Genomic DNA, 24,812 nt, shown 5'->3' with positions numbered 1-24,812 from the left:
GAGAGCAAACTTTTTTTAAAAAATTAATTTATTTTATTTTTGTTGCATTGGGTCTTCGTTGCTGTATGCGGGATTTCTCTAGTTGTGGAGAGCAGGGGCTACTCTTCATTGCGGTGCGCAGGCTTCTCATTGCAGTGGCTTCTCTTGTTGCAGAGCACGGGCTCTAGAGCGCAGGCTTAGTAGTTGTGGCACACAGGCTTAGTTGCTCCGCGGCATGTGGGATCTTCCCCGACCAGGGCTCGAACCCGTGTCCCCTGCATTGGCAGGCGGATTCTTAACCACTGCACCACCAGGGAAGCCCCAGAGCAAACGTTTTTATTTTTATAAAGCCCATATTACTGATTTATTTATTTTAGAGTTTGTGGTTTTTGTGTGTATTTTTGAAATCTTGGCAAACCTGAGGTCACAAACATTTTCTCCTATGTTCTCTTCAATAAGTTGTTCTTACATTTAGGTCAATGATCTATTTCCAGTCAGTTTTTGTATATGGTGTGTAGTAAGGGTTGAGGTTGATTTTTTTTTTTTTAACCTATGGCTATTCAATTGTTTCAGCACCATTTATTATAAAGATGAACACTTCTCTATTGAACTGCCTTGGCATGTTTGTTGAAAATCAGTTGCCTATATATGCGTAGGTTTATTTCTAGACTGTCTGCTCTGTTCTGTGGACCTATTGTGTGTCTGCTTACACTAATATCACACTATTATAATTAATGTAACTATAATAAGTCTTGAAAACCGTAGTGTAACTCTTCCAACTTTCTCTTTTTTAAAGATATTTTGGCTATCGTATGTCCTTTGCATTTCCACATAAATCTTAAAATTAGCTCGTTGATTTCTACAAAGAAACCTGCTAGGATTTTGATTGAAATTACATTAAATTCATAGATCAGTTTAAGTAAAATGGACATTATTACAATATTAAGTCTTCCAATCCATGAATATGGTTTAGCTCTCCATTTATTTCGTTGTTTAATTTTCATCAACAGTAATTTATACTCTTCAGTATTCAGTTCTTTCACATCTTTTATCAGATTTACCCCAAAATATTTCATTTTGGGTGCTATTGTAAAAAGTATTGTGCTTTTAATTTCACATTCTGATTGTTCATTGCTGGCATATAACAGCACAATTAATTTTTGCATATTGTTCTTGTATCCTGAAACCTTGCCAAACTCACTAATTCTAGTAGCTTTTCTGCAGATTCCTAGGATAGTCTACATAGTCGTTGTCTGCAAATTTCACTTCATCCTTTCCAATTTTAGGCCTTTTATATTTTTCTTGCCTTTTTCACTACTTCAGTACAGTGTAGAATAGAAATGGGAAGAGCAGACCTCCTTGACTTCTTCCTAATCTTTAAAGGAAAGGGTTCAGTCTTTGATCAATAAGATTGACACTAGCTATAGGTTGGGGGTTTTTTAAATAAATTTATTTATTTATGTATTTTTGGCTGCGTTGGGTCTTCGTTGCTGTGCGCGGGCTTTCTCTAGTTGCGGAGAGCAGGGGCTACTCTTCGTTGCGGTGCGCAGACTCTCATTGTGGTGGCTTCTCCTGTTGCGAGCATGGGCTCTAGGCAGGCGGGCTTCAGTAGTTGTGGCATGTGGGCTCAGTACTTGTGGCTTGTGCGCTCTAGAGCTCAGGCTCAGTAGTTGTGGCACACAGGCTTAGTTGCTCCGTGGCATGTGGGATCTTCCCGGACTAGGGACCAGAGCTCAAACCCATGTCCCCTGCATTGGCAGGCGGATTCTTAACCACTGCGCCACCAGGGAAGTCCGCTATAGGATTTTTTTTTTTTCCTGCTATAGGATTTTTGTACAAGCCCTCTATCAATTTGAGAAAGTTTCCTCCTACAGGCATACCTCGTTTTATTGCGCTTTGCATTATTGCTTCACAGATATTGTGCTTTTTACAAATTGAAGTTGTGTAGCAGCCCTGCATGGAGCGAGTCTATTGGCTCCATTTTTTCTGACAGCATTTGCTCACTTCATGTCTCTGTATCACATTTTGGTAATTCTCACAATATTTCAAATTTTTTTCATTATTATCATATTGCTCTTTCATTATTATCATATCATATCTGTGATCAGTTATCTTTGATTTTACTATGACGACACTCACTGAAGGCTCATATGATGGTTATTATTTTTTAAGCAATAAACTATTTTTTAATGTACTTTTTTAGACATGATGCTATTACACACTTAATAGACTACAGTATAGTGTAAACATAACTTGTACATGCACCAAAAAAATTGTGTGACTTGCTTTATTGTGGTATTTGCTTTATTGCAATTGTTTGGAACCAAACCCACAATATCTCTGCAGAATACCTGTATTCCCAAGGTGCTGAGAATTTTTACCAATAATAGATGTAAGATTTTGTCAAATATTTTTTGGTATCTATTGAGATGATAATATTATTTTTCTTTTTTTAATGTTCACATGATAAATTACATTGATTGGCTTTGGAATGTTAAAATAACCTTGCATTCCTGTGATAATACACACTTGGTAGTGATGTATTATAGTTTTTATATATTGATGGAATCAACTTGATTAAAATTATGTTAAAAATTTTTGCATTGGTATTCGTGCGGCTTTTGTAATATCATTATTACAAGGTTATTTTCTGGCTTGGTTCTCAGATAAGTAGAATGGGTTTGAACATATTTCACTCTCTTCAATTTTTCTGGAGAAGTTTGTAGTGTACAATTGGTATTATTTTTTCCTTTAATATTGATAGAAATCATTAGTGAAGCTATCTGGATATGGAGTTTTCTTTGTTGGAAAATATTTTTTCTCCTAGCCACCAATTAATTTCTCTAATAAATAAATATGGGGCTGTTCAGGTTATCTTTTTTTTTTTAAAGTGAGTTTTGATAGTCTGTGTGTTTCAAAGACTTGGCACATTTCACTTTAATTGTATAATTTATTGGCATAAAGTTGTTCATAATATTCCCTTTATATTCTTCTAATGTCTGTAGTTATGTCCTCTGTGTCATTGCTGATGTTGGCAATTAGTGTCATTTCTTTGTTTTCTTCCAGATCAATCTGACTAGAGCCTTGTAAGTTTTATTAGGATTCTCAAGGAATCAACTTTTGTTTCGTTGATTTTCTCTATTTTCTTTTTGCTTTCTATTTTATTGATTTCTGATTTTATCTTTATTATTTCCTTTCTTATGCTTGGGTTTTAATTTGCTCTTATTTTTCAAGTTTCTTAAGGTGGAAGGTGAAGTTATGATTTGAGACCTTTGTGGTTTTCTAACATAGGCATTTAAAGCTGTAAGTTTTCCTCTAAGCAGTACTTTAGTAACATTTTACCAATTTTGATATGTTGTGGTTTCAATTTCATTCACTGTGAAATACTTTCTAATTTCCTGTTTGATTTTGTTCTTTGACTCATGGGTTATTTAAAAGTTTGTTATTTAGATTCCAAAATGTGGAGATCTTTTTGTTACTGATTTCTAATTTAATTCCATTAGATCAACAAACATACTTTGTATGTTTCAAATTTTTTAAAATGTACTGTTCTATGGCCCACAATATCATGGTAAACGTTCCACAAATACTTGAAAAAGGAATGTGTATTCTGCTGTTTTGGGGTAGTGTTCTATGGAGATCAATTAGGTCAAGTAAACTGATGGTATTGTTTAAGTCTTCTATATCCTTATTGACTCTCTAATTATTCTATCTATTATTGAGAGAAAGACGGCTTTTGAAATCTCCAACTATAATTATAAATTTGTGCAGTTCTCCTGTAAGTTCTGTTTTTGCTTTATATATTTTGAAGCTTTCTTATTAAGATGAACAATTAAAATACATGTATCCTCTTGATGATTTAACTTATTTAAAATTATTAAACAACTTCCTTTACCCCGGTAATATTCTTTGCTGTGAAATCTACTTTGTCTGACAATAATATGGCTACTCCAGCTTCCTTTTGATTAGCGTTAGCTTGATTCATCTTTCTTTACATTTAACCTATTTGTGCCTTTATACTTAAAGTGTGTTGTTGTTTTTTTTATAAATTTATTTATTTGTTTGTTTTTTATTTTTGGCTGTGTTGCGTCTTCACTGCTGTGCAGGGGCTTCATCTAGTTTCGGCGAGCAGGCTTCTCATTGAGGTGGATTCTCTTGTTGCAGAGTATGGGCACTAGGCGCATGGCTTCAGTAGCTGTGGCTTACAGGCTTAGTTGCTCCGTGGAATGTGGGATCTTCCCAGGCCAGGGATCGAACCTGTGACCCCTGCATTGGCTGGCGGATTCTTAACCACTGCATCACCAGGGAAGCCCAAAGTGTGTTTTCTTATAGGAAGTGTAGAGTTGAGTCTTGCTTTTTATTTCTTTGTTTTTTAAAAAATATTTATTTATTTATTTATTTATTTAGTTGCACTGGGTCTTAGTTGTGGCACTCAGGATCTAGTTCCCTGACCAGGGATCGAACCCTGGATCCCCTGCATTGGGAGTGCAGAGTCTTAACTACTGGACCACCAGGGAAGTCCCAAGTCTTCCTTTTTAAAAATTAAATCTGAAAATCTATACCTTTTAATAGGGGTGTTTAGACCATTTATGTTTAATGTGATTATTGATAAAATTAGGTTTAAATCTATGGTCTTGCAATTTGCATTTTATTTACCTCATCTGTTCTTTGTTCTCCTTTTCTCTTTTTCTGTCTTCCTTTGGATGAATTGAGAACGTGTTGTCTGTTTGTTGGTTTACTAGCTATAACTCTTTGTGGTTTTGTTGTTGTTGTTACTATTGTTATAAAGTTCATAATATGCATCTTTAACTTATTACAGTATTCCTTCATGTGATATTTTATCACTTCCCTTATAGTTTTAGGTCTTTACAACAGTATACTCCCATTCTTCTTCTCCTGCTTTTATATGCTTATGGTCATACATTTTACATGTATGTACATATGTTATAAACATCACAGTATAGTGTTATTATTTTTACTTTAAATAGCTAATTATTTTTAAAGAGAGTTTTTAAATGAGAAAAATCATTTTACCTTTTATTTATTTTAAACAAATATATTTTATATTTGTCCACATATATACATTTATTGTACTCTTCACTTTTTGGTGTGGATTCAGATTTTCATCTGGTATTTTCTTTCTGCTGAAAGACGTCAACATTTCTTGCAGTGTAGATATGGTAATGATGAATTCTTTTAGCTTTTGTGTGTCTGAAAATATATTTCACCATCTTTTTTGCTTTGTTTTGTTTTTCACATTTAGAAATTTGCTTTTTGGCATGGGAATCTTCTTATTTTTTTGTAACAGTGTTATTGACATATAATTCACATAAGTATACACTCACCCATTTGAAGTGAACAATTCAACAGTTTTTAGTATAATCACAGAGTTGTGCATGACCACAATCAATATTAGAACATTTTCATCACCCCTAAAATGAAATCCTGTACCTTTTATCTGTCACCCCTTTCTCAACTCCCCCATCTCTGCCAGCCCTAGGCAAACAATAATCTACTTTCTGTCTCTTCAGATTTGTGTATTCTGGACATTTCATGTAAATGGAACCATACAATATGTGGTCTTTTGTGGCTGGAGTTTTTCACTTTACATAATGTTTTCAAGGGTCATTCCTGTTGTAGCATGTATCAATACATGTTGTAGCATGTATTATTTCCCCCATTTTTTCTTTTGGCTATTGTATTGATATACAGCATTTTATTTATTTATTTACTAATTTATTAGTTGGGTGAACATTTGAGTTGTTTTCATTTTTGGCTATTATAAATAATGATACTATGAATATTTGTACACAAGTTTTTGTGTGGGTATATGTTTGCATTACTCTTGGTTCTATACCTAGGATTGGAATTACTGGGTTATATGGTAACTCTGTGTTTAAACTGTTGAGGAACTGAGATATTGTTTTTCAAAGGGGCTGTATTCTTTTACATTTCTACCAACAATGCATGAGATTTCCAGTTTCTCTACATCATTGCCAACACTTGTTATTATCTATCTTTTTTTATTATAGTTGTCTTCTTTTTTTTTTTTTTTTTTTTACAGTAATAGTTGGAGACTTTAATATCCCACTCTCAACAATGGACAGATCATCAAGAAGAGAATCCATAAGGAAACAGTGGATGTGAATAACACTGTAAACCAAATAGACCCAGAAGACACATACAGAACACTCCACTCAACCACACTAAAACACACATTATTTTCAAGTGCAAACAAACAACCCCCAGGATAGACCACATGGTAGGCCACAGAAAAAGTCCTAGCAAAATTTTTTTTTAGAACATCCTTATTGGAGTATAATTGCTTTACAATGGTGTCTTAGCTTCTGGTTTATAACAAAGTGAATCAGCTATACATATACATATATCCCCATATCTCTTCCCTCTTGTGTCTCCCTCCCACCCACCCTATCCCACCCCTCTAGGTGGTCACAAAGCACCGAGCTGATCTCCCTGTGCTATGTGGCTGCTTCCCACTAGCTATCTATTCTACATTTGGTAGTATTTATAAGTCCGTGCCACTCTCTCACTTCGTCCCATCTTAACCTTCCCCCCCTTGTGTCCTCAAGTCCATTCTCTATGTCTGCGTCTTTATTCCTGTCCTGCCCCTAGGTTCTTAAGAACCATTTCTTTTTTTTAGATTCCATATATATGTGTTAGCATACGGTATTTGTTTTTCTCTTTCTAACTTACTTCACTCTGTATTACAGACTCTAGGTCCATCCACCTCACTACAAATAACTCAATTTTGCTTCTTTTTATGACTGAGTAATATTCCATTATATATATGTGCCACATCTTCTTTATCCATTCATCTGTCGATGGACACTTAGGTTGCTTCCATGTCCTGGCTATTGTAAATAGAGCTGCAATGAACATTGTGGTACATGACTCTTTTTGAATTATGGTTTTCTCAGGGTATATGCCCAGTAGTGGGATTGCTGGGTCATATGGTAGTTCTATTTTTAGTTTTTTAAGGAACCTCCATACTGTTCTCCATAGTGGCTGTATCAGTTTACATTCCCACCAACAGTGCAAGAGGGTTCCCTTTTCTCCACACCCTCTCCGGAATTTACTGTTTGTAGATTTTTTGATGATGGCCATTCTGACTGGTGTGAGGTGATACCTCATTGCAGTTTTGATTTACATTTCTCTAATTAGTGATGCTGAGCATCCTTTCATGTGTTTGATGGCAATCTGTGTATCTTCTTTGGATAAATGTCTATTTAGGGCTTCTGCCCATTTTTAGATTGGGTTGTTTGTTTTTTTGATATTGAGTTGAATGAGCTGCTTGTAAATTTTGGAGGTTAATCCTTTGTCAGTTGCTTCATTTGCAAATATTTTCTCCCATTCTGAGGGTTGTCTTTTCGTCTTGTTTATGGTTTCCTTTACTGTGCAAAAGCTTTTAAGTTTGATTAGGTCCCATTTGTTTATTTTTGTTTTTATTTCCATTTCTCTAGGGGCTGGGTCAAAAAGGATCTTGCTGTGATTTATGTCATAGACTGTTCTGCCTATGTTTTCCTCTAAGAGTTTTATAGTGTCTGGCCTTACATTTAGGTCTTTAATCCATTTTGAGTTTATTTTTCTGTATGATATTAGGGAGTGTTCTAATTTCATTCTTTTACATGTAGCTGTCCTGTTTTCCCAGCACCACTTTTTGAAGAGGCTGTCTTTTCTCCATTGTATATTCTTGCCTCCTTTATCAAAAATAAGTTGACCATATGTGTGTGACTTTACCTCTGGGCTTTCTATCCTGTTCCATTGATCTATGTTTCTGTTTCTGTGCCAGTACCATACTGTCTTGATTACTGTAGCTCTGTAATATAGTCTGAAGTCAGGGAGCCTGATTCTTGCAGCTCCGTTTTTCTTTCTCAAGATTGCTTTGGCTATTCGGGGTCTTTTGTGTTTCCATACAAATTGTGAACTTTTTTGTTCTAGTTCTGTGAAAAATGCCAGTGGTAGTTTGATAGGGATTGCATTGAATGTGTAGATTGCTTTGGGTAGTATAGTCATTTTCACAATGTTGACTCTTCCAATCCAAGAACATGGTACATCTCTCCATCTGTTGGTATCATCTTTAATTTCTTTCATCAATGTCTTACAGTTTTCTGCATACAGGTCTTTTGTCTCCCTAGGTAGCTGTATTCCTAGGTATTTTATTCCTTTTGTTGCAGTGGTAAATGGGAGTGTTTCCTTAATTTCTCTTTCAGATTTTTCATCATTAGCGTATAGGAATGCAAGAGATTTCTGTGCATTAATATTGTATCCTACTACTTTAGCAAATTCATTGATTAACTCTGGTAGTTTTCTGATAGCATCTTTAGGATTCTCTATGTACAGTATCATGTCACCTGCAAACAGTGACAGCTTTACTTCTTCCTTTCTGATTTGGATTCCTTTTATTTCTTTTTCTTCTATGATTGCTGTGGCTAAAACTTACAGAAGTATGTTGAATAATAATGGTTAGACTGGACAACCTTGTCTTGTTCCTGATCTTAGTGGAAATGGTTTCAGTTTTTCACCATTGAGAACGATGTTGGCTGTGGGTTTGTCATATGTGGCCTTTATTATGTTGAGGTAAGTTCACTCTATGCCTACTTTCTGAAGGGTTTTTATCATAAATGGGTGTTGAATTTTGTGGAAAGCTTTTTCTGCATCTATTGAGATGATCATATGGTTTTTGTCCTTCAGTTTGTCAATATGATTTATCACATTGATTGATTTGTGTATATTGAAGAATCCGTGCATTTCTGGGTTAAACCCCACTTGATCATGGTGTATGATCCTTTTAATATGCTGTTGGATTCTGTTTGCTAGTATGTTGTTGAGGATTTTTGCATCTGTGTTCATCAGTGATATTGGCCTGTAGTTTTCTTTCTTTGTGACATCTTTGTCTGGTTTTGGTATCAGGGTGATGGTGGCTTTGTAGAATGAGGTAGGGAGTGTTCCTCCCTCTGCTATAGTTTGGAAGAGTTAGAGAAGGATAGGTGTTAGCTCTTCTCTAAATGTTTGATAGAATTCACCTGTGAAGCCATCTGGTCCTAGAACTTTCGATTGTTGGAACATTTTTAATCACAGTCTCAATTTCAGTGCTTGCGATTGGTCTGTTTATATTTTCTATTTCTTCCTGGTTCAGTCTCAGAAGGTTGTGCTTTTCTAAGAATGTGTCCATTTCTTCCAGGTTATCCATTTTATTGACATATACTTGCTTGTAGTAATCTCTCATGATCCTTTGTATTTCTGCAGTGTCAGTTGTTACTTCTCCTTTTTCATTTCTAATTCTATTAATTTGAGTCTTCTCCCTTTTTTCTTGATGAGTCTGGCTAGTGGTTTATCAATTTTGTTTATCTTCTCAAAGAACCAGCTTTTAGTTTTATGGATCTTTGCTATTGTTTCCTTCACTTCTTTTTCATTTAATTCTGATCTGATCTTTATGATTTCTTTCCTTCTGCTAACTTTGGGGGATTTTTTTGTTCTTCTTTCTCTAATTGCTTTAGGTGTAAGGCTAGGTTGTTTATTTGAGATGTTTCTTGTTTCTTGAGATAGGATTGTATTGCTATAAACTTCCCTCTTAGAACTGCTTTTGCTACATCCCACAGGTTTTGAGTCATCGTGTTTTCATTGTCATTTGTTTCTAGGTATTTTTTGATTTCCTCTTTGATTTGTTTAGTGATCTCTTGGTTATTAAGTAGTGTATTGTTTAGCCTCCATGTGTTTATATTTTTTACAGATTTTTTCTTGTAATTGATATCTAGTCTCATAGCGTTGTGGTTGGAAAAGATACTTGATACGATTTCAATTTTGTTAAATTTACCAAGGCTTGATCTGTGACCCATGATCCATCCTGGAGAATGCTCCATGAGAACCCGAGAAGAAAGTGTATTCTGTTGGTCCTGGACAGAACGTCCCGTAAATATCAATTAAGTCCATCTTGTTTAATGTATCATTTAAAGCTCTTGTTTCCTTATTTATTCTCATTCTGGATGATCCATCCATTGGTGAAAGGGGGTGTCAAAGTCCCCCACTGTGATTGTGTTACTGTCAATTTCCCCTTTTATGGTTGTTAGCATTTGCCTTATGTACTGAGGTGCTCCTATGTTGGCTGCATAAATATCTCCAGTAGTTATATCTTCCTCTTGGATTGACCCCGTGATTGTTATGTAGTGTCCTTCTTTGTCTCTTGTAATAGTCTTTATTTTAAAGTCTGCTTTGTCTGATATGAGAATTGCTACTCCAGCTTTCTTCTGATTTCCATTTGCATGGAATATCTTTTTCCATCCCCTTACTTTCAGTCTGTATGTGTCCCTAGGTCTTAAGTGGCTCTCTTGTAGACAGCATATATACGGGTCTTATTTTTCTATCCATTTAGCCAATCTATGTCTTTTGGTTGGAGCATTTAATCCATTTACATTAAGGTAATTATCCATATGTATGTTCCTATTACCATTTTCTTAACTGTTTTGGGTTTGTTATTATACGTCTTTTCCTTCTCTTGTGTCTCCTGCCTAGAGAAATTCCTTTAGCATTTGTTGTAAAGCTGATTTGGTGGTGCTGAATTCTCTCAGCTTTTGCTTGTCTGTAAAGGTTTTAATTTCTCTGTCGAATCTGAATGAGATCCTTGCTGGGTAGATTAATCTTGGTTTTAGGTTTTTCCCTTTCATCACTTTAAATATATCCTGTCACTCCCTTCTGGCTTACGGAGTTTCTGCTGAAAGATCAGCTGTTAACCTTATGGGGATTCCCTTGTATGTTATTTGTTGCTTTTCCCTTGCTGCTTTGAATATATTTTCTTTGTATTTAATTTTTGAGAGTTTGATTAATATGTCTTGGCATGTTTCTCCTTGGATTTTCCTGTGTGAGACTATCTGCGCGTCCTGGACTTGATGAACTATTTCCTTTCCCATATTAGGGAAGTTTTCAACTATAATCTCTTCAAATATTTTCTCAGTCCCTTTCTTTTTCTTTTCTTCTCCTGGGACCCCTATAATTCGAATATTGGTGCATTTAATGTTGTCCCAGAGGTCTCTAAGACTATCCTCAATTATTTTCATTCTTTTTTCTTTATTCTGCTCTGCAGTAGTTATTTCCACTATTTTATCTTCCAGGTCACTTATCAGTTCTTCTACCTCAGTTATTCTGCTGTTGATTCCTTCTAGAGAAATTTTAATTTCATTTATTGTGTTGTTCATCATTGTTTGCTTTTCAGTTCTTCTAGGTCCTTTTTAAACGTTTCTTGTATTTTCTCCATTCCATTTCCACGATTTTGGATCATCTTTACTATCATTACCCTGAATTCTTTTTCAGGTAGACTGCCTATTTCCTCTTCATTTGTTTGGTCTGGTGGGTTTTTACCTTGCTCCTTCATCTGCTGTGTGTTTCTCTGTCATCTTATTTTGCTTCACTTACTGTTTTGGGGGACTCCTTTTCACAGGCTGCAGTTTCGTAGTTCCCATTGTTTTTGGTGTCTGCCCCCAGTAGCTAAGGTTGGTTCAGTGGGTTGTGTAGGCTTTTTGGTGGAGGGGAGTAGTGCCTGTGTTCTGGTGGATGAGGCTGGATCGGATCTTGTCTTTCTGGTGGGCAGGACCGTGTCCGGTGGTGTGATTTGGGGTGTCTGCGACCTTATTATGATTTTAGGCAGTCTCTCTGCTAATGGGTGGGTTTTATTCCTGTCTTGCTAGTTGTCTGGCGTAGGGTGTCCAGCACTGTAGCTTGCTGGTCGTTGAGTGGAGCTGGGTTTTAGCGTTGAGATGGAGATCTCTGGGAGAGCTTTCGCTGTTTCATATTATGTGGAGCCAGGAGGTGTCTGGTGGACCAATGTCCTGAACTCGGCTCTCCCACCTCAGAGGCACAGGCCTGACACCCTGCCAGAGCAACAAGACCCTGTCAGCCACACGGCTCAGAAGAAAAGGGAGAAAGAAGGAAAGAAAGAAAGAAAGAGAGCGAGAGAGAGAGCGAGAGAGAGGGAGGGAGGGAGGGAGGGAGAGAGAAAGGGAGAGAGAGAGAGAGAGAGAGAGAGAGAGAAAGAAAGAAAGAAAGAAAGAAAGAAAGAAAGAAAGAAAGAAGGAAGGAAAGAAAAAATAAAGTTTTAAAATAAAAAATAAGTATTAAAAATAAAAAAATTAAAAAGTAATAAAAAGAAAGAAAGAAGAAGAGAGCAACCATACCAAAAAACAAATCCACCAATGATAACAAGTGCTAAAAACTATACTAAAAAAAAATACAAACAAAAAAACAGACAGACAGAACCCTAGGACAAATGGTAAAAGCAAAGCTATACAGACAAAAATCACACAAAGAAGCATACACATACACACTCACAAAAAGAGAAAAAGGAAAAAAATATGTATGTCTATATATAAAAAAAAAAGGCAGAAGAGAGCAACCAAATCAATATATCTACCAATGATAATAAACTGTAAATACTAAAGTAAGATAAACATAAATCCAGGAACAAATTAGATGCAGAAAGCAAACCCCAAGTCTACAGTTGCTCCCAAAGTCCACTGCCTCAATGGTGGGATGATGCGTTGTCTATTCAGGTATTCCACATATGCAGAGTACATCAAGTTGATTGTGGAGATTTAATCTGCTGCTCCTGAGGCTGCTGGGAGAGGTTTCCCTTTCTCTTCTTTGTTCGCACAGCTCCCGGGGTTCAGCTTTGGATTTGGACCTGCCTCTGCGTGTAGGTCGCCTGAGGGCGTCTGTTCTTCGCTCAGACTGGACGGGGTTCAAGTAGCAGCTGATGACGGTGCTCTGGCTCACTCAGGCCAGGGTGTGGGCTGGGTACGGAATGCGGGGTGAGCCTGCTGCCGCAGAGGCCAGTGCCACGTTGCAACAGCCTGAGGAGCGCTGTGTGTTCTCCTGGGGAAGTTGTCCCTGGATCATGGGACCCTGGCATTGGCAGGCTGCACAGTCTCTCAGGAGGGGAGGTGTGGATAGTGACCTGTGCTTGCACACAGGCTTCTTGGTGGCTGCAGCAGCAGCCTTAGCGTCTCATGCCCGTCTCTGGTGTCTGTGCTGATGGCTGTGGCTCACTTCTGTCTCTGGAGCTCATTTAGGCAGTGATCTGAATCCCCTCTCCTCATGCACCCCAAAACAATGGTCTCCTGCCTCTTAGGCAGGTCCAGACTCTTTCCTGGACTCCTTCCCAGCTAGCTGTGGCGCACTAGCCCCCTTCAGGCTGTGTTCACGCAGCCAACCCCAGTCCTGTCCCTGGGGTCTGACCTCCGAAGCCCGAGCCTCAGCTTCCAGCCCCGTCCCGCCACCCACCCCAGCGGGTGAGCAGACAAGCCTCTCGGGTTGGTGAGTGCTGGTCGGCACCGATCCTCTCTGTGGGAATCTCTCTGCTTTGCCCTCCGCACCCCTGTTGCTGCGCTCTCCTCTGTGGCTCCAAAGCTTCCCCTTCGTCCAACCCTCACCCCGTCTCCACCAGTGAAGGGGCTTCCTAGTGTGTGGAAACTTTTCCTCCTTCACGGCTCCCTCCCAGAGGTGCAGGTCCCGTCCCTAAGCTTTTGTCTCTGTTTTTTCTTTTTCCTTTTGCCCTACCCAGGTACATGGGGAGTTTCTTGCCTTTTGGGAAGTCTGAGGTCTTCTGCCAGCGTTCAGTAGGTGTTCTGTAGGAGTTGTTCCACATGTAGATGTATTTCTGATGTATTTGTGGGAGGAAGGTGATCTCCATGTCTTACTCCTCTGCCATCTTGAAGGTCTCCCTATTATAGTCTTCTTAGTGGATATGAAATGATAGCTCATTGTAGTTTTGATAGTTCATTGTGGTTTTGATTTCCTAATGGCTAATCATGTTAATCATCTTTTCATCTACTTATTGACCATTATATATTTTCTTTGGAGAAATGTCTATTCAAATTATTTGCCTATTTTTAACTAGGTTATTTGTCTTTTTATTATTAAACTTAAAGAGTTCCTTATATATTCTAGATCTAAGTCCCTTATCAGATATATGAATGGCAAATATGGTTGTCTTTTCACTGTCTTGATTAGATCCTTTGAAGAGCAGAGGTTTTAAATTTGATGAAGTCCAATTTATCTATTTTTTATTTGGTTGCTTATGCTTTTAGGGTCATACCTAAGTCATCATTGACTACTCCAAGATTTCTCCCTATGTTTTCTTCAAGGATTTTCAATCTTCCCAATTTTACATTTAAGACTGTGATCCATTTTGAGTTAATTTTTGTATGTGGCTAAGGTAGAGTTCAGTTTTATTCTTTTGCATGTAGATATTCAATTGTCCCAGCACCACATGTTGAAAAGACTTCACCTTATCTTTGAAAAATATTTTCACGTGATATACAACTCCAGAATTTCATACTTTACCCCCAGCACTTTAAATATATTGATCTTCTGTCTTCTGGCTTGCATGTTTCCAAAGAGAAATTTATCTTTACTCCTACGTACATAGTGTGTCTGTTTTCTCTAGACGAGTTTCAATTTTTTTTCATTATCACTGGTTTTAAGCAATTTGACGTGCATTGGTTTAATTTTATTCATGTTTCTTGTGTTGGGGGTTTGTTGAGCTTCCTAGATCTGAGTTTTCATCTTATTTGGAATGCTTTCATTCATTATTTCTTCAGATACCTTTTCTGTCTCCTACCTCCTTTAGGGACCCCAATTACATAAATATTGGGCTAACCGAAGGTGTCCACACTGATGCTCTGTTCATTTCTTTCAGTCTCTTTGTTTCATTTTGGGGAGTTTATATAACTATGTCTTCAAGTTCACTAATATTTTCTTCTTCTGTGTCTAATCTACTGTCAATCCTGTCCAGTGTATTTTTCATGTCAGCCATTGGTTTATTCACCTAAGTTTGATTTGGATCATTTTTCTATCCTCTGTGTTTTCCTTTACATGTTTATGCTTTCCTACAGAATCTTGAACATATGAAATATAATTGTGTTAATGTCCTGTGTAATAATTCTATCATCTGTGTCATTTTGGAACATTCCTATTGATTGATTTTTCTTTTCATTATGGTTTGTATTTTCCTGCTTCTTTGCATACTTCATAATTTTTTTTTGTATTCCAGACATTGTGAATTTACCTTGTTGAGTGTTGGATATTTTGTACTCTTTTAAATAATCTTGACCTCTGTTCTGGAATGCAGTTAACTTACTTGAAAACATTTTTATCTTTTCAAGGCTTGTTTTCAAGCCTTGTTAGGCAGGATAAGAGTAGCTTTAGATCTTAGGCAGATTTTTCCCTTTACTGAGTACTCTACCTGATGAACTGAATATGACAGGTTTTTCACTCTGGCTAGTGAAAATACAAACTATTCTCTACTCCAGTGATTGTTCTCCTTTTTCCCTCAGTGGTTCTTTCCCTGGCCTCAGGTAGTTCCTCACACACAGGCACTTATCATTACTCAGTTGAAGACTTGAGAGAAACCTTCTGCAGATCTCTGGAGCTGTCTCTGCAAAGTTCTCTTTTTTTCCATGTAGCTCTCTTCTCTCCTGTACTCTTCCCTTATGCATTCCAGCTGTGTTGGCCTCCCCAAACTTGCAAATCTGTCTCTTCAACTCAAGGCGATCACCTGTTTGAGTTTCCCTTTTCTGGTTGTGTCCTGGAAACTTTATCTGGGAAGTAAGTTGGGACAATCATAGCACTCGCCTCATTTGTTCCACTTATTTTAGGGGTCACTGCCTATACTGTTTGTTGTCCAATGTCTAAAAATTATCATTTCATAGATTTTGTCTAGTTTTCTAGATATTGAATTGAAGCACAGAGGGAGGGTAAATCTAGTCCCTGTTACTCCCTCTAGACTGGAAGCCATAGTCCTTAAAGAAATGTTTTATCCTATTCTCTGGACTCTGAGTGGTTTCAGCATTGGGAACAGACTGGGTTATTTCTGATAACTTCAGTGTTAGGCCTTATGGATGTTCCTGGGTAGGCACGATGGGAGGTTTACAATGATATATGTTATTATGCTGTCCTCTATTTGTTTCAGATGTACTTGTGTTGTTTTCTCAATCAGATTGCAAATTCTCTAAGGTCAGGGACCCTCCATACCTTATACTTTATGCTCTCCCTGCCACCAAACTACACACATTTATTTTTTGACTTTTACTCAACCTTTACTTAGTGGAAATTCCATTTGAGGTGTTAACAAATAATGTACTTGAGATTAGAATTTATGTTGAACATCTGTGTTTAAATGCTATGAGTAAAGCTGAATGCTGATTCATCCACTATAATTATATATATGCAGGCAGGAAGAACTACTACCACCACTCTCACTGTGGTCAGCTGAGATTTTTTTTGATTAGCCACCAAACTTGTTAATATCTCTTTAAGGCAATAATAATAGTAAAAAATAATGCACATAAACCCCTAGAAAAGCTACAAACTAAGCAGCCAGTTCCTTAGTAACTGAGTACTCTCACTCATATAAAAGCATATGTGAAAATCAGTCAAATTAAATATTAGTGAAGTGATATTCAGTTAGGTCATTTTGGAATTTTGCTTTTTCCACCCATGAATTGTCATTAATACTGCTCTAAATAGAAATAACAAAAATTAAAATGACCTCTTGATCTGCTTTAATATTCTGATAAGATACAGGAAAAGAGTACAGTGCAATTTCATTCACTCCACAACAAATATGCCCTCAATCAACAGTGCATATATTCCAAGTTCGGTTTCCAGTGTTGAGGGTGCCGCTGAAGGGAAAACACAAAATGCCTTGCTCTCATGGCATATTCCCTCTCGGTACTATTTATATATGGAGGCTCCATGTAGGTTAATAGTGTAGTATATTTACAATACATGAGGAATTATGGGTTCATCTATCAGATCATTTGTTGAGTACCTCATACATTCTAGACGTTTTAGACATTTTCCTTGGGGATTATGTTACACAATGAGCAAGGCAAATTCCTTTCTCCCATGAAGCTTACATTTGGGGGAGGGGGGCAGTCAAATAGATAAACAAATGTAAGGCAGGTGGTAACTGCTCTGAAGAAAAATAAAGCAGGGTGATGGGCTAGGTAATCATGGGAAGGAGTTCTTGTTTATATAGGGTGATCAGGGAAGGCATCTCTAATAAGATATGGTATTGTTACAGACCCTTGATGAAGTGAGGGAACTAGTTAGCCAAGCAGACTATTTAGGGGAACCGTTCCAGGCTGAGGGAAAATTGCAAGTGCAAATGCTCTGATGCAGGAGTGGGCTTGGTGTATTTGAGCGAAACTAACAGAGCCAGGGGAGAGTGCTAGGAAATGGGGGTAAAAGGGATGAGCAGGGTCAGATCAAGTAAGACAGTGCAGTCCATAATAAAGTCATTGCATCTGACTTGGAAGTGGAAAGCTAGAGGAAGGTTTTGAGTAGAGGAGAGACATGACCACATTTATATCACGAAATGATCGCTCTGGCTGCTATTGAGACAATAGACTTTGGGAGGGCAGGGCAGAAGCAGGGAGAACAGTGAGGAGGCTCCTGCAGTCTTTCAGTTGAGAGATGATGGTGGCTTGGCCTGCAGTGTTAGCATAGGAGACGGTGAGGAGTGGTCAGATCCTGGACGTATTGCAAATGCTTATGCTGAGTGAAAGAAGTCAGACAAAAAAGAATACATAATGTATGATTCGATTTATATCAAATTCTAGAAACTATTCAATACAGATCAATCAGTAGCAACAGAAGGTTGTTTGGAGACGGGCAGGGGAGGGGAGGGAGGGATTGCAAAGAAGCATGAGGACTCTTTTTGGGGTAATGGATATGTTAATTACCTTGATAGTGGTGGTGGTCTCACGAGTGTGTATGTGTCAAAACTTATCAAATTGTAAACTATAAATGTGTGCAATTTATTGTATGTCAATTACACCTCAGTAAAGCAATTCAAAGAGAGTGCCCAGGATTGTCTGATGGATTGGACTTGGGGTATGAGACAAAGAGAAGTCAAGAACAGTTTGTAAGTTTTTGACTTGAACACCTGGGAAATAGAATTAAATGGCCAGTTATTGAGATAGGGAAGATTGAAAGGAGCATGGTTTGAGGGAGAAAATAGGAAGTTTGCTTTTCAACATATGAAGTTGGAGATGCCTATTAGACACACCTAAGATTCTAAAGCAATGAAACACAGAGTAGAAAAGAAAAGAAGAACTCCTCATGGCACTGCTATTTGGACAGTCACCTAATCTATTGTACATTCTCTCCAGACAGCATGGAAACGACACTGGACCAATGGGACATCTCATGGCCCCTATAGATAAACAACTGTGAACATCTCTCATCTTTTCCTTTATTCAGCATTATGGTTTGCATGGATGGGCCACATTCTTTCCTCTTGCTTTTAAAGAATCCAGTCAGTTTGGGAAACCAACTAATGCATTTGATTGGCATTCAAGGTTGATAAATAGCCTTGGCAGAGACAACAGTGAGAAGACCCTGGTCAAAGACAAATGCAATGTACTCATCTTGAAAATGAAGATAGTAATAGGACCTACTATTGTTGTGAAGATACATTAAACAAATTGATTTTATGTATGTATATATATATATATATATATACATACACCTTAGAATAACACTTGGACGTAAAGAAACTGCTCAATAAATGTTAGCCACTATTGATTAGCTTTTTCCTCCTAACGACATTTATTCTTTTTAAATTAATTTTATTTTATTTATGGCTGTGTTGGGTCTTCGTTTCTGTGCGAGGGCTTTCTCTAGTTGCGGCAAGCGGGGGCCACTCTTCATCGCGGTGCGCGGGCCTCTCACTATCGCGGCCTCTCTTGTTGCGGAGCACAGGCTCCAGACGCGCAGGCTCAGCAGTTGTGGCTCACGGGCCTAGTTGCTCTGCGGCGTGTGGGATCTTCCCAGACCAGGGCTCGAACCCGCGTCCCCTGCATTGGCAGGCAGACTCTCAACCACTGCGCCACCAGGGAAGCCCGACATTTATTCTTTAGTCGTTTTGATGTGAGTTGTTTCCACTAAATTGTGGGCTTCTTTAGACAAAGGCCTGATATCTTGTCTGTTGATCTACGTGTTTCCCCTCACCATCCTAATGCTTTGTCCAGCGTCTGGCCTGAAATAATAGCATAAAAGGGAAGCTCAATATATTTGCATTGAATTAAATTATTCTCCCCTTATGGATAAAGACCCCCAAATCTGAAGATCTCAGCATGAGGAGCCATTGCCCACCTCCAACCCCCAGGGCCGGGGGTGGGGAAAAAGACCAAGCAGGCCACCGGCTCTATTGTACGTCACCGACCCACCATTCCACTGACACCTCCCTTTCCTAATATAAGGGGGTCATGGGATGGGGCCCCCCAAAACCCCTGGGAGTCAGAAGAAGACGGAATCTCGAACTGGAGACTATCAGTGGTAAATCGTGGGTGGGATTTGGTAGTTCGGAAAAGGAGGTACCAAAGCAAGAAGAGGGGGTGAGGGTGAGCAAGCTGGGGACGAACCAGAAATCAGAAGCTGCAAGAAGGTGTCAAAGAAGACCTGCTGTTGGGATGGCGCGGGGTCGGGGGATCCAAAGTCGCAGAGAGGGGTGGGCGAGGGAGGGAGTGTCGCGGAGGGCCGACTGCGAATGGACAGGGGCAAAGGCAGGCGATTGGACGAGGGAGAAGATAGAGTCCCGGTTGCCAAGGCAGCAACCGGAGGAGAAAGCCTTGGGAAGGAGGTGCGAGTGCGGGTCCCCCTCCTCCCCCCGGACCCCCTCCATCCCCTCCCGGAGGCCGTGCTGACGTGTCGGTCAGGGACTCACACCCCGGCGGGCACCGCCCCGCCCCGCCGCGCGTCCCCCCGCCCCCCGCGCTCCGCCCCCCGCCCCGCCCGGGCCGCCTCCTCCGCGTCACCGGCTCCGCGAGGTGACCACAACATGGCTGCGGCGCCGGGACTCCTCTTGTGGCTGCTCCTGCTCAGGCCGCTCTGGCGGGTACCCGGCCAGCCGGACCCGGACACCGTCCGGCGCTTCTCGCAGCACAAACTCTGCGCGGACGACGAATGCAGCAGTGAGTGCCCGGGAGGGCGGCGCGGGGGCGGGGGCTCGGCAGCGCACCAAGCCGGCCCGGGGGGCGCAGGCCGGGCGGGCGGAGCGCCGAGGTGGGCGAGCCCCGGGTCCTTGCGTCTGCCCCTCCGGCCCTGCGGGCGCCCGGGCCAGCCGACCTCGGCCGTGGGGGTGCTGCACCTCCCACTTGTTGCCAGCTGTTCATTTTTCCTTTGCCGACGGAGGCGGGGGGTGGGGGTGGGGGGGGTCGGAGGTGGCCCCCGGTTTCCCCGGGGATCGCTCACAGCGTCCCCTCCTCCGGCCCGCCCCGGTTCCGAGGAAGGATGGGGTGGCGCGCCGCGCTCCCTGGGCTCCCCGCGCTGCCCGCAAGCGCTATCCTGCCTCCTCGGCGGGGACCTCGCTGGGTGCAGTCCGGGGGCAGATGCGCTAAGGGCTCGGTGGGCGTCTTCCCTGCGGCAGGTTGCTGGTGGGGCTCGGGAAAGGCTTCCTGGCGCTGCCGCTTCGCCCCTCTGCTTCACTGGGATTCGGGGATCGGACTGCCTTTTGAACAGGGATTGGAGTTTAGGTTTGGGACGAGCCTGGAGTCCAGGCTTGCGGTGTGTTCCAAGGTCTCCTCCCCGGCTCTGCCTCAGTTCTGTCATTTCTGTGCTTGGAAGGCTCCTGCAAGCAGCCAGGCAGGGAGGGCACCGGAAAGGCCAAAATCTTTCGTTCTCGAAGGAGGCCACCTGGGACCAGCAGCCTCCTCTTCGCGCAGGAAGCGGAATGGTTCCCTAACCGCGAACTGGGGGTGGGAGGGCGGACTGCGGGCCAACTTGAGGAGGGCAGAGAGCCCCAAACTCAGGTGAAGAGGATTGTTAAAGTAAAAACAGTAAATACTGCAAGAGTTTTATAAACCCAACTGGCTTCAGCCTTAATCATTTGTGCTCTTGGGCTGTCTTCCTGTGTGTTTGCCGGACAAGTATCATCCTTGTGGCCTCCCGGCCGGTCTCAAATAACCTTGTAAACTTACGGATAACCGCTTCAGAAACGGTTGTTCATCTGTTGTAACCAGTACCTATAGAAAAATGTTCGTTCCGAGGAGGCCGAAGCCTACAATTTAGCTATTTATATTCAAAATGGGTGTTATTCGAAACCAGATTTCACTGTTTGAAGAACTATAGCACTGCCAGCCGTTAGAGGAAAGAAAGGAGGCAGTCTTTGATTTGTGTTAAGCCATTCCTAGAAGTAACCCTAGGACTGATGTAAATAAACGCCACAAAAGTGGAGCAACTTCCATGAATTGTTCCTGCAGTTTTCTCAGAGTAAATCCGGGTTATTAGCAAGCAGGGTTGGATATAGCAGATGTTTGCTATTCGTTGCTTTCAAGCACTATCCTACCTGGGTTCCTCAAAACCAGTTATCTAGAGAATCACATCACTGATGCTTCCTTAGTATGGAGACATGGTGTTGGAAGGGCCCATGGTGGTCACATAACTTGAGAAATGGCATGTGTCAAAACAGATGTAACCAAACACAACAGGCAGCAGCTAGAGCAGGCTCTGGGTCTGTGTTGTGTTGCCTAAAGTGTTTACTTAGTAAGGTGTGTGCCTGTGAGCTGTCTTTGTGTGCTTTTCAGATAGCTGTTCCTCAGTGTGCACTATGTTGTTATCTGATTTATTATTACAAATCTGCAGTGATCTCTTTTAAGGGGGAATAAGAGATACATTGCCGTTTCCAATTCTGATAGAATCCCCAGTCTTAAATTGTCCATCACCTTCAACTTGGCCTCTCACCTAATTATATCTGAATTAGGATGCTGACATGTGTTAAAATAATAAGATTTTAGCTTTAAAATCCGAATAACCCCTTTTATATGTTTGTCCCTCAAATACGTATTTAAAGATGTGCTTTAATGTACTTATTGCTAATTGGCTGTTAGAAAAAGTGTTATTTCCCTTTCATTCTTCTTTTTCTCTGCTACTTAATTGCATTTATTGTCCATTTCATCTTACATTAGAAACTGTGTATTTGGCCAACAAAAAGAAAAATATTGCTTCTACCAATTTCTAGATCGAGTGTGATTTGTCCTGCATTTTAAGACTGAAGGTAACTACTAAACAATTCTCATAGTTTTGCTTGTCCCTGCCACATATGATTTTGTTTATAGAAACAAAACCCACTTGCCTACTTTTGATTTTGTTTATAGAAATAAATAAACCTTAATGTTGGGTATAGTCAACATTATATACTTTCAGAAAAATAATATCTTGTAATGTGACTGGATCCATAATAGGGTGTGATGTCCTTTCCCATTAATTTATCCATCTACTGAGGGAGAGAGCAACTTGACTGCAAATGAAATGGACAGTGTTTACTGCTGCGTGGTAACAGTTACAGCCACTTAAAAGATATAGGGCCTTTCAGCGGTTAGTTCAAGTTAATTGACCCCTTGGGGGTTCTTGGGTGCTCTCCCCAATTACCTGTTACCTCTGCATTTAGTCATGCTTACACTAGTAGCATCTGCGCTCGAATTTACCCAACTGCAAAATGAAGCTTTTTATGATTATGCAACAGCAAAGACTGAGGACTAGACAGAGAGGGAACCAAGAGCTTCACTTGAGACCAGCCATGTGTGGCGGTGGACGCATTGGGAAAGTTTCCCTCTCTCCTGTCTACTTGCAGGGGGATGTCATGATCTATAACGAATAAAGCTCTGTAGAGGCTTTGCGCATATGAGTTGAAAGCGATTGGTTCCAGAGAGTACTGGAGAAACCTGATTGTTGTTTACAGTGGATTCTTATATTTCCTGATCACCCAATATGGACTGTGGAAGTTGAATCCTGATATCTGCTTGTTTTTTTTCTCTCTTTATATACAGTGTTAATGTACCGGGGTGAGGCTCTGGAAGATTTTACAGGCCCGGATTGTCGTTTTGTGAATTTTAAAAAAGGTGACCCTGTATATGTCTACTATAAACTGGCAGGGGGATCGCCTGAAGTTTGGGCTGGAAGTGTAAGTAAAAATTTGACATACTTAATTTTCTTCCTTTTTATTGGCTTGTTTAGCACTGTAGATTTTTTTTTTAATTTTTATTTATTTATTTTGGGCTGCTTTGGTTCTTTGTTGCTGTGCACGGGCTTTCTCTAGTTGCGGCGGGCGGGGGCTACTCTTCGTTGCGGTGCGTGGGCTTCTTATTGCGGTGGCTTCTCTTGTTGCGGAGCACGGGCTCTAGGCGCGCGGGCTTCAGTAGTCGTGGCTCGCGAGCTCTAGAGCGCAGGCTTAGTAGTTGTGGCACGTGGGCTTAGTTGCTCTGCGGCATATGGGATCTTCCCGGGCCAGGAGCTCGAACCCGTGTCCCCTGCATTGGCAGGCGGATTCTTAACCACTGCGCCACCAGGGAAGCCAGCACTGTAGATTTAAGAAACTGTTTCTTGGGGTCTTTAATGGAGTTAACCTGTCCTCTCTGCTAGACTGTGGAAAAAGAGGATGGTCCTGTGTCCCCAGCTGGGGACACAGAAGAGGGACTTCAACAGAACTGAGCTGCTTCTGGCTATCACTCCTCAGCATCAAGTTCTAGGCCTTACCAGCCACGGATGCTCCATACATATAGTAAATAAGGATGTGGTGGATATACATACAATAGAGTATTATTCAGCCATAAAAAGTCTGCAGTCTTGCCATTTGCAACAGCATGGATGGATCTGGAGGTTGTTGTGCTTTGTGAAATAAGGCAGAGAAAGACAAATACTGTACGTTATCACTTATAAGTAGACTCTAAAAAGTAAAAACGAATGAATGTAACAGAACAGAAGCAGACTCACAGATGCAGAAAACAAACTAGTAGTTTACCAATGGTGAAACCTGAAAAATCTTAACTTCATTGTTTCAAAAAGGAAGTATTTGTGGGCTTAATCCTGTAAAGTATGCAAGGTAGTGTTTCAGGTATTCACGTTTAGAGTTAATTTTAAAAATAATTTTTTTCTAAATTATTCACATACCTAATCATGTGTGCTGTTTCTGTTAAAAAAGCAAAATGTCATTTTCACTGTGTGCTTTCTTGCTTGTTTTGCTTGCAACTGCTGGGGCATCCTTTTCCTGCTTTTTTGGACAATTGCTCCCCCAAGTTCACTGAAGCAGCTCTATTCCCAGCCAGCTCTGTGGGTGCCAGGACAGCAGACATGGAAATCAATGACTTTGTCATGCTTTGATGTTTTTAATGAGGAGATTCACTAGGAGTGACCTGATTGGGAGGCTTATGAGCTCTTGTCCTTTCCTTTTTATGTGATGTGTGGACTGGTTATTTACTGAAAGTAATAAGAGTCCTCAGTGCCCTTAGGATTGTACATACTTAGAGAAACACCCAGTCCCAAATGTGAAAATTTTCTCTCTCAATAAAACACCAAACAAACAACAGGAAAGAGGGCTTGAGAATCCCCCATCTGGAAAAATCGATTTATTTTGCTGGCAGTCCAGATTCCTAGGGAGGAGTCTTGTAAGACCATCTGGTCAGGTACAGCCCTTGTATTTAGGCGGGATCCCAGTTGAATCACCATATTCAAAGAAGAATCTATTCTGTTTCTTTCAAGTCTACTGCATGAGATTTCTGTCTGTACTCTTGGAACATTTTTTCCAAGTCCCTAGGCTGTGTTTTTCATATAGTGGTGAAGCTGGAGCGTTTGGATAAGTGAACTTGGCTTTGCATTTTCCCTCTTCCACACCTTAGCTCACGACCATATTCACGTCTAGAAAGGCTGCCAATCTTTCTGGTTCCCAACTCTGACCCTGCCTTCCTAGGGAAGCACTGCCCTCAGCTCCCAGCCAGAAGGGATCTTTGCTGTCTAATAATTGTGTAGGTGGCACTTTGTTTGCA

At 40.4% G+C, this 24,812-nt stretch overlaps 1 protein-coding gene across 3 annotated transcripts in view; it reads left to right on the top strand.

Moving 5' to 3' along the window:
• MIA3 (MIA SH3 domain ER export factor 3) overlaps positions 1 to 24,812 on the top strand; it is a 79,043-nt gene that overhangs the window by 6,466 nt on the left and 47,765 nt on the right. For 2 of the 3 annotated variants that reach the window (XM_059942085.1, XM_059942082.1), the window contains exons 1-2: positions 19,826 to 19,967; positions 22,821 to 22,954. In XM_059942085.1, coding sequence (XP_059798068.1) covers positions 19,835 to 19,967; positions 22,821 to 22,954 — 267 coding nt within the window. In that variant the 5' untranslated portion in view covers positions 19,826 to 19,834. Of the gene's footprint in view, positions 1 to 19,825; positions 19,968 to 22,820; positions 22,955 to 24,812 lie in introns of those variants that run through there. The other variant, XM_059942091.1, reaches the window with a different exon arrangement.

Source organism: Balaenoptera ricei, chromosome 1, assembly GCF_028023285.1.
Source record: "Balaenoptera ricei isolate mBalRic1 chromosome 1, mBalRic1.hap2, whole genome shotgun sequence".
Taxonomy (NCBI): domain Eukaryota; kingdom Metazoa; phylum Chordata; class Mammalia; order Artiodactyla; family Balaenopteridae; genus Balaenoptera; species Balaenoptera ricei.
This window is presented reverse-complemented; position numbering and strand designations above follow the sequence as displayed.